Below are 10,282 nucleotides of genomic sequence, written 5' to 3'. Positions count from 1 at the left end.
GTGATATTAGTAGAAAATTATTCATTCAGAAATTTGTATACACAATTTCTTTGCTCTCTTTTCTCTCTCCATCACATTTATACAATTTTTTTCTAGTTATTTCTAAGGGAATACAATTCGGTTTTGCTAATCGAATATTTCATATTTTGTTGTATCCTGGAAGTGACTTGCCAAGAACCCTTTAGCAAACTCATTCGAGTGGGGGCAAATAACACTTTAAGGAAACGATTCAAGTCGTACCTCAAAGTCATCATTCGGATTATTCTCCATATTTATAAATTTACTCTAACAACAACATGATTTTTTTTTTCAATTAATGGTTGTTTACAAATTTGTCACTTGAGGTAGAAAGAAAAAAAAAAGTTGTGTGTTTTCGTACACATAACGCTAGAGTGCAATGAAACATAACATAGGCAAGGAAATCATTCATCATATAAGAAAGAACTTCGAACAGAAGCAGGACCATCCAAATAAGATTTCAAGCAAAGAGAATGGTGATACATGAAATACATAGTTGTTCTATATAGGAATGATGGATATGTATTCGTCCATAAAAAAGAAATGAAAAATAGGAGAAAAGTACCAACCAACAGAACATAAGGGAGCTAATGTATTTACCCTCCATTCTTTATTTGTCTCTCTTCTTTATGTTGCATTCATGTTGCCATATTCAACTGCATCATACAATCTTAGTTTCTTGTTGAGAAAAAACGGAGGCATATGTATCATCTTATCCTTACAATACTACAAAATACAGTTCACTACATATTTGATTCTCTTTGAACACTTTATTTTACCAAAATCTGCTAAAGATGAGTTGATTAAAACTATAATTTGTTCTATTTTTGTAGACATGTATGTTGAGTTGGTTAGATTGGGGATTCCAGTTATTGGCTGGAATTTGAATGTAGAATTGTTGGATAAGATCTAAGTCTTAATGATAAATGTATCACACATATGTTTTTAACGATAATAAGGATCATGAGGCTCCCCTAATGTAGTGAGGAAAGCGATAAAGATAAACTAAGTTTATGAGGATACATATAGAATAAATATTCGTAGATAAGATACCTTAATAATGTTCACGTTCTTATGTAAAAAAAACAAAAAACAAAATCCATTGAAATAAAAATTTACAAAAGGGATAGCAAACAAATTATTGATGAGGGACTGAATGTAGATGAGACCTCACCTTTAACTCTTGAAGATAAATGCTATCAACGTGGGTGTCAAGAAAAGGAAGAGAGCAGTTTCATTTCCTATAAAAACGAAGAAACAGAGCCTTAACAAACAAACGCACGAATCTCAAAGGAAATTGGTAAGAAATAATCCCAATTGAGAAATTAATCAGAAACCAGAGATGAAAGTTCAGAAACTCAACAATGATTCCGAACAGAACCTTGAGTACCTGCATTGTTTTTTAACCAATTCAACCAAATCTTGAAACGAAAGAAAGAAAGCAAAGAACCCAGTTGAGGAAAAGCCTTAGAAAATCATGTGGTAACCTATTGAGCCTCTTATTATAATATTAAGATGATAAACATGCTATAATTTGTGTTATATTAAGATGATAAACATGCTATAATTTGTCTGAATCAAAAATACTTTTCAATCCTTTTTTGATTGAGAGGATTTAAAAATCTCCATGTTCTAAAATTTTAGAATCTCTAATCACTGAAGAATTACAGTATATAGTGAATAAATTTGAAGTTAAACTTCAAATTTGTATATATAAAACTTTAAGAAGAACAATTACAACTCACATGGCCGTGGGCATTTCTAGATTGATGCCAATAGATTGTGTGTTGTGTGGATATCTGAAACCTTAAGAAATCGGAACTGTACTGCTCAATATTCGGGTACGGGCTCAGGTTCAACTGTGGAATTTTTTTTCTCCGATCTAATTTGTCTGAATCAAAATTCCATTTGAAATCAATGCAACAAACAAAATTAATACATAATTCAAAAAGTGGGGTACCTGATTTTGAATAGCCCCTTGCATGCAGAGCACAAAACCCAAAACGGTAAAAACAAAGAACGACATCTGTGACTGTTTTTTTCAATCCTTTTATGTTTGGAACGAATAGAAACCACACACTAATATGCTGAAAACGAAAATTGATTTCCTTCCGATTATTCATCTCTAAATATTAGTGGGGTATGGGTAGTTACTGTTGAACCTCCCACTAAACTCAGTCCAGATCGTGGGGATCCTACAGAGAAAAGAAAATTGTCAACTGGTTCGTGTTTATTCTTTGTACATCTTTTTCAGCATGTATTTACTTTTTACTTTGATTTTTTTTCTTGAAGTACAATTTTTTTATTCAGTTATTTTTTTTACCAGTTTGTCCTCATTTTTTTTCCTTTTTTTGGATTTCAATTGTGAAGAAAACAAAGAGGTTTTTTTGACATTTTTGAATACTTCACCAAATTGGCCTTCTCTTTATATATATATATATATATATATATATATATATATAGATAACATAATATTTATGATAAAACAAAAGAATTTAGCGTGTGTATTTATATGAAAGTGTGTACCATCAAAATTAAAAAAAATATATAATTATAAAATACATTAATATAAACGGTGTGGTGGAAGGTATTTGAATTAATGTAAGATTAGGATTCAATGAGAATTTTTTGGGAAAGAGATCCTCTCCGGATCTCTTCCTCCAAATCCCACGGATCAAGTGATTCGGACCCTTGAAATTTGATATAACGGCAAAAAATTATTATAACTTTTAAAAGTTTTTGCTAACTTCTATGTTTTTAGCGGTTGGATTAAATTTCAAGGGTTTAGATCACTTGATCCGTGGGTTTTGGAGGAAGAAATCCGAAGAGGATCTCTTTCCATTTTTTTAGGGGAACAACGAACCGAATGGCAGTAACTGCTGCCACGTGTAAAGTGTAAACAAAACTCAAAGAAAATCCTTTAAATAGTGTCATGCAGCTAAGTGAAAAAATTAGATTTTAAGACCATCTCTAAAGGAGATGTCAAATCCTAAATGGAAAACCATGTAATCAAATTTAAAGGCAAGAGTAAACTCCAATCGATATGTCAATCTTATGTGGATTGATATATGAATTTTCATATGTCAAATTTGATATATGAGAGCATCTCCAAAGGAGATGCCCAATTTTAAACATCAAAATGATGTTTGATAACTTATGTGGCAATTTGACATTTTGCTTTGTTCCACCTGATATGTTTAAATAATGAACGCCATTTAATAAAAATGTTATCTTTTTGTAGAGTCCAATGATTAAGGCAACCAATCAAATATTAAAAAAAAAACATAACAACATTTATTATATATTACATTAGTCTATTAAAAAATCATTTAATAAATTTAACATGTGCTGTCAAATTTGATAGCAAAAGGCCTTACCTTCAAATGACTCAGCGCCACATAAGAAATTGAATGCTCGGTTGGAGAGAGTTTGCTGCCATTTTTTACTGTTGTATGTCTATGTTGCAGTTTTGACATCTACTTTGGTGAAACTCTAAAAAAAGGTGAGGTCAAATAATTTTTAATTATTTTATTATGTGGATTCCATTAATGCACTCATTATAGATCTTGAAAATTTATTTTAATTGATTTCTTTTTAAAATTGGTCAAACAAATATCATTTATAACAAAAAAAATATCGATTGGAAAAAGAGAAAATCTAACATTGCTATATCAGCCATCAAATCAATATTTGACATTTATCTTTTGACATCTCCATTGGAGATGCTCTAACTTTTTAGTTTCTTATTCTTCACAAGGGGACTTTGCAGGCTTTGAACCTTGCAACTAACACCGATAGCAAGGTCTGCAAATATGGCTATCTTATTGTAGTCGAGATTCACATCACATCGAGAGCCGCCTAGGCTTCGCCTTGGACCGCCTAGACCATCCAGGCAGCCGCCTAAGCTCTGCCTATTTCCCTTGCCGATTTTTCATCCAATTTGAACCTAATCGTGATGGTTGAGGTCACTTTTTAGAACACTGATCAAACCTAAGTAAGAATTAACAAAAAAAATTTGTTGGGTGATACTCATCTTGCATTTTTTTTTTTTTAACAAACAATATTATTTATACTAAGGGGATGACGGAATGGCCTAAATCTTCAATGAACTAGCAATAATGTAGTTTAAATTTAATTTTAATAAAAATCGAACCTAAGACGTCTTACAAGTAAATACCACTAAGAGAAACTCACCTAACTTGATTACCATTAAATTAGCTTGAATTTCGAAATCGGCATTTAACGGTAACTGTGAGCAAAGATGGATTCTAATGTTTTTTTTTTTGGCATGGTTTGATATTAGAGAGAATTTTTTTGCAACGTGGCGTGATTCGCATGAAAGACGGTTGCTCCTCAGCTATCAGAACTTGAGAGAGAGAGAAGGAGAGACGAAAGTGCGCGGGCGTCAGCCATGGCAGTAGCTGCAATGAGCTAGTGCAGGCCTTCCCCATTTCTTGGCAAATACCCTCCTCATTTTCACTTGCTAAATCACAACTGGAGGAACTATTCTTTCTGTCTCGCAATTTCGATTTTTGTTTTAGGGTTTTTGTATACAATCATCATATGATTGGCCTGTTTTGGATGAATGCTCTGACTTAGTGTGAGGTGATCATTAATGTATTATATTGAATTAATGTACTTACATGTCAATATCGAAATGTATGTACCGAAATATATTATATTGAATTAATATACTTAAATGTCAATACTGAAATGTATTATATTAAATTAATGTACTTATATATTTGTATCGAAGAATATACCCAGATACATCAAAAAAAAAATTAATGTACCAAAATGAAGAACATACAAATTGTATCAGAAAATTAATGTACCTAAAGAATATACAAATTGTAAAGGAATATATTTATATAAAAAAACTAGTTAATGTAGACATCAAAACATATTAAGTTGAATAAAATGAAAATTAAATTTAAACCTAATTAATACATTAAGAATAGGAAGAAAAAGAGAAATAAAACATCAAAATATAATTAATAAATAAGATAATTAAATGTATCACGTACGGCAATTGGATTTTGATCTTACACAGATTATATTCTAGTACTCAACTTTTTTAAGGATTAAAATAAAGTTTTCTATTGTGTAAATCCTGATAAACTCTTATGGGATTTTACCATATCTTTTAGATAGTTATCTGATTTTATTAGATAAGAAATTTATTTTCCCTACTACTATAAATAAAGGCATAATGAAATGAGAAATCGCACCTTGAATACGCTCAATTCTCTCTATGCTTGCCGCCCTCTCTCTCAATCTCTCTATAATTCTCCATTTAAATAGGGCCTACAACAGAATTTCCTCATCACACTATATCTATATGGGTTATTTTTGTTTTTATTTTCAAACACTAATAGAAGAAGGGCAATTTAGGTATTATGAAAGCTTCACTCTTTTTGCCTTTTATCCATTTTATCCTGTTTATCCAATGTTAAAATGTTTTTAATCGTTAATATGTTACGTTTTCCCAATAGTTTGTTAACTATATCCGTTCTTTTTATTTGATTCTCGGTGGAAGTTTGAACATCGTCAACAGTAGAACAATCTTTCCGTACGCATTGACCGCTTCTTACTGGAGCCGAATTTATATACGGATTAAACATGGAATGGAGGGTGATAAACACATTCCTAAAACTGGCATCATTACATACATAGATACGTATGTCTAAATTTAGTCTTTCAGTCTGATCACCATTCTTTTCCCCTAGAAAATTATCTGTAGATATAAAGGGCTAATAGCCAACCCTAGAATTCAAATTTAAAAAAAAAAAAATCACCATCAAATGATTAAGTTAGGTTTCATCCTCCTCATTGTTCTTGGCTATGCAGTCGCAACTGCCAAGCCAAAGCCAAAGCATAAAGATTATGCTTCAAGTGACGTTCATCACGTCTTCAACCGGAGCAGTTTTCCCCCTGGTTTCATATTCGGATCTGCCGGAGCGGCTTTTCAGGTACGTAACTCATCACCTATATATGTACATATTTTCTTTCAAGGTTAATTAATTCTCATTAGAATGATGGGTTTAATTTGTTGTGTGTTTGGGAATTTTATTAGTTTGAAGGTGCTGCAAAAGAAGGGGGTAGAGGACCATGTGTTTGGGATACATTCACTCACAAATATCCAGGTATCTTAATTATTTTACTTTTCGTACCCCTCTTCTTCCGTACAACTTTAACGTAGCGAAAATAAACGACAGAACTTGCATTAATTTCTACCAAATATCTAGTTAATGTAAAATTTTAGGTGATTTTTTTTTTTTTAAATCAACTTTTTTTATGTGACTCCAAACTTCAGGAATGTATTTAGCAATTAGTTTTTTTTTTTTTTTTTTTTTTAATGTTTTACTAAACAAATTAGATTTATCCGCTCAAAATCAAAAGGTTGCTAATAAGAACTAAAACATGGATGACAAATCAACTTCAGATGAGTGGGAAAATAAGATAGGTGAGTGACTATAGCAGCAGTGCTCCCAATTAGTTTATAAGATACTTACATTTTTTATGGATAAATAAAATAATTCAGATAAGATAACGGACCGCAGCAATGGAGATGTGGCTGCTGATTCATATCATCGATATAAGGTATACCTAAGTCACACTTCTTTTTACCCTTAATTCGTTTTAAAGAATGTAGCATTGAAGATTATTAATTTATAAGAAGGAAAAATTAGGTTCCCATCTCTATTTTTCCTACTCCATTGATTAAAACTTTATTACTTTTCAATTTTTGATCAACGTTCTTGCATTTTAATAAACATCATTAATTATTTCAATGATAAAATATTTTTTTTATTTCTAAATATATTCATTTAGTATTAGAAACGTTACATTTGTTATATTTATATCTATGACTAAATTTTTTATCATATATTTTTATTTTTAGTTTGTACCCATTTTTAATTTGCAATTTTTTTTTTTTAAATTTGTACCAATTTTCTTTTCAGTTTTAATTTGTACCCATATATTAATTCCTTTTTGCACCCATATTTTTTAAACTCTTATTTGTATTTGTACCCATATTTTTTAATTTATTTGTACTCAATTTTAATTTTGCTAAATGTACCCATGCTAATTATATGTATTTATTTTATGTTTTAAAATATATCAATAGTTATTTTTTTTAAATATGTTAATAATTATGTGGGTACATTATTATTTTTTGCTATAATTTTTGTGAAGAACAATATTACTCTAAAATTGATTTTTAAGTATTTATTATAATTAAAAATATTTTTGAATTTGTTTAAATTTCATAATTTGTGGGACATTAAATGCATAAATGCATGAGTTAAATCTCTTAAATGAGGCTAAGGACCTCGATCAAAATATTTAAACAAATAAGATTTCAGTCTAACAATTAGATTGATTAGGGACCGGAACCAAAATAACCCTTATAAGAATTTGAGTAAAAGAAAAATAACAAGGTTCTTTTGAAATGTTACAGGAAGATGTTGGGATTCTCAAGGATATGGGTTGGGATTTTTACAGATTTTCCATCTCATGGTCTCGGTTGTTACCTAGTAAGACAATCAATATGGGATATTAAAAATCTCTATTTGACTATTGTTTTAAAATTATGTACTATAAATATGATGATTATTACGCTTTTAATAATGCAATTACATTGTTTTTCTTTCTCCCCAAAACTTTTTGATCAGATGGTAAGCTAAGTGGGGGAGTGAACAAGGAAGGACTAAAATATTACCAAAACCTCCTCAATGAGCTTCAAGCCAATGGTTATCCCCATGACTCCTTTGCGACTAATTTTACCCAAAAAGAAAAAGATAATACTAATTACTGTTCATTTTTCATTTCTGTAATGTATTAATTTTTAAATATTGCAGGTATAAAACCCTTTGTGACACTCTTTCATTGGGATTTTCCCCAGGCTTTGGAGGATGAGTATCTTGGCTTCTTAAGCCCTACCAGTGTGTAAGTGAAATAATAACTTCCTGATCAGCACTTATAAACTCGTGAAATGCTTAATTTAGAGTTCAAAATTTAATTAAACATTTTATTTCATATATAGGAGTCATTTTGTGGACTTCGCAGAACTTTGCTTTAAAGAATTTGGTGACAAAGTTAAGCACTGGATCACGTTAAATGAGCCTCAAACTTATAGCGTCCAAGGTTATTCAGTCGGAGCATTTGCTCCAGGCCGATGCTCTAACCATACAAAATGCAAAGAGGGTGGAAACTCGGCAACGGAGCCATATTTGGCCGCGCATCACCAACTTATAGCTCATGCAGCCGCTGTAAAAGTGTATAGAGAAAAGTACCAGGTAAGTTTTAAATATATATACATATATGTACACACACACAAGTACATATTACATATAATCAAATATTAATATTGAATATGCATGCATGCACAGGCTTCACAAAAGGGCCTGATCGGAATAACAGTTAACTCAGGTTGGTCTGTTCCATTTTCTAATTCAACAGAAGATAAAGCAGCTGCAATTAGAGCACTTGATTTTTCATATGGATGGTACATACGCTCTTCTAAATAATTTGATCACTAAACCAATTAAACTATTAGACCACTTGATTTACAATTCACTTTCTTTTTTTTTCTTTTTCTTTTAAACTTGCTTAATATATATTTGAAAATTTCGATTTAATTATAGGTATATGAATCCAGTGACAAAGGGTCGATATCCAAAGATTATGCAAACCCTAATTGGAAGTCGATTGCCCAAGTTCACCAAAGAGCAATCCAATATGCTAAAGGGTTCGTGTGATTTTATTGGGTTGAATTACTACTCATCGTCTTATGCAAAAGATGTTCCTGTTCAGGCTGCACAGCCAAGCCAGTCAACCGACGCTAAGGTCGAATCATTAAGTGAGTAAATTTAGTCAAAATTTTTAGCTTCCGATATATAATTTTTTTAATTAAAGCACCACTAACAAGACTTTGAAAAATGAATATTATTGTGGCAGACAACCGCAATGGAGTCCCCATTGGTCCAATGGTACGTCTCCTATATATACAACAAGTTCATTACATATTAAACTTTTAAACCCTCTTACCTCATATTATGTTGTAGCTCACACAACTTTACATGCTTGGTTTCAGGCCGCTTCAGATTGGCTTTATATTTATCCACGAGGACTTCTAGATCTATTAACTTACACAAGGAAAAAGTATAAAAATCCAGTTATTTACATCACAGAAAATGGTAATTAATGTCAAATCATATATACATACGTACACGTATTGCCATTTATATTTCCGCATGAAACTAAATAAACATCACAATTATTTTTTTATTTTTTTTTATTTTTTTGCAGGAGTTGACGAGGCAAATGATCCCAAATTATCACTCGAGGAAGCTCTCCTCGACAATCAAAGAATTAAATATTACGATGAGCATCTTTATTATGTTCAAGAAGCCATTAGGTAAGTGATTTAACAAAAGAAAAGATTTTATTTGTTCTCATTTCTTGGACGAACATGATTGTATCTAACATTTGATTGAGCAGGAAGGGCGTTAATGTGAAAGGGTTCTTTGCGTGGGCTTTGCTTGACAACTTTGAATGGGCTAACGGTTACACTGTCAGGTTTGGTATCATATATGTGGATTTTAAAAACGGACAAAAAAGACATTACAAACTCTCAGCTCGTTGGTGGAAGAATCTTCTTAAAGGTAATTCCCACTCGGGTTCTAAACATAATTCCTCAAAGGGCAGCATCAAAAACTCGGGTTCAAAACCTAAATCCTCAAAGGGCCACAAACCTAAATCCTCAAAGGGCGACATCCTTTAATTGCTATGTGGATAATGAGTTTCATATATATTGTCATTCTTATAATAATGAATAAGTTTTTTACACGGGGAAAAGAAGCTCCCTTGATTGTAAATAGAAAATACGGAGGATGCCTCACTCAAATTAGTGATTAGGGATATGATAATTAGTTGATTAGGATTTATTATTATTATTATTTTATTTACGAGTAATTAAGGTTTAATACCTTCTACTCTACTCATGTAATAATACAATTTCTCCATTCTCCTAGTTTCTTTCTTCATCTCAACCTTTTTTTTTCTTGTGTCTATTTTCATAATACGTTATTAGCACATTGTTTTTTCTTTAAAATTGTATTTTAATATTTGTCGACGATTACGTATAAACAACAACTTGTGCAAGTCACTCTTCCTGATGATATGAAGAGGAAAAGCTGTTGTCTAGTTATTGAATAGAATAAAATGGCAAGTTATTGTGTAAATATAATGGGCAAGA

At 31.1% G+C, this 10,282-nt stretch overlaps 1 protein-coding gene across 1 annotated transcript; it reads left to right on the top strand.

Annotated features, from left to right (window-relative positions):
• The first annotated feature begins 5,822 nt into the window (after positions 1 to 5,822).
• On the top strand, positions 5,823 to 10,049 carry LOC137747149 (beta-glucosidase 13-like). The gene is made up of 13 exons (XM_068487182.1): positions 5,823 to 5,990; positions 6,095 to 6,164; positions 6,563 to 6,621; positions 7,484 to 7,559; positions 7,698 to 7,775; positions 7,884 to 7,971; positions 8,069 to 8,321; positions 8,415 to 8,530; positions 8,670 to 8,884; positions 8,983 to 9,014; positions 9,119 to 9,221; positions 9,334 to 9,442; positions 9,526 to 10,049. Exons 1-13 carry the CDS (start codon positions 5,823 to 5,825, stop codon positions 9,806 to 9,808), a joined length of 1,650 nt encoding a protein of 549 aa, XP_068343283.1. The 3' UTR covers positions 9,809 to 10,049.
• Positions 10,050 to 10,282: the final 233 nt, after the last annotated feature.

Source organism: Pyrus communis, chromosome 1 (assembly GCF_963583255.1).
Source record: "Pyrus communis chromosome 1, drPyrComm1.1, whole genome shotgun sequence".
NCBI classification, from domain to species: domain Eukaryota; kingdom Viridiplantae; phylum Streptophyta; class Magnoliopsida; order Rosales; family Rosaceae; genus Pyrus; species Pyrus communis.
Note: the sequence above shows the minus strand (reverse complement) of the source record. Positions and strands in the feature narration are given on the sequence as shown.

What these genes read in the sequence shown, in the direction of transcription:
- LOC137747149 (XM_068487182.1), top strand. Translation starts at nt 5,823, where the DNA reads ATGATTAAGTTAGGTTTCATCCTCCTCATTGTTCTTGGCTATGCAGTC. An exon ending in ATTCACTCACAAATATCCAG is followed by an intron (nt 6,165 to 6,562) that starts GTATCTTAATTA and finishes AAAATAATTCAG; the next exon opens with ATAAGATAACGGACCGCAGC. An exon ending in TTCTTAAGCCCTACCAGTGT is followed by an intron (nt 7,972 to 8,068) that starts GTAAGTGAAATA and finishes TTTCATATATAG; the next exon opens with GAGTCATTTTGTGGACTTCG.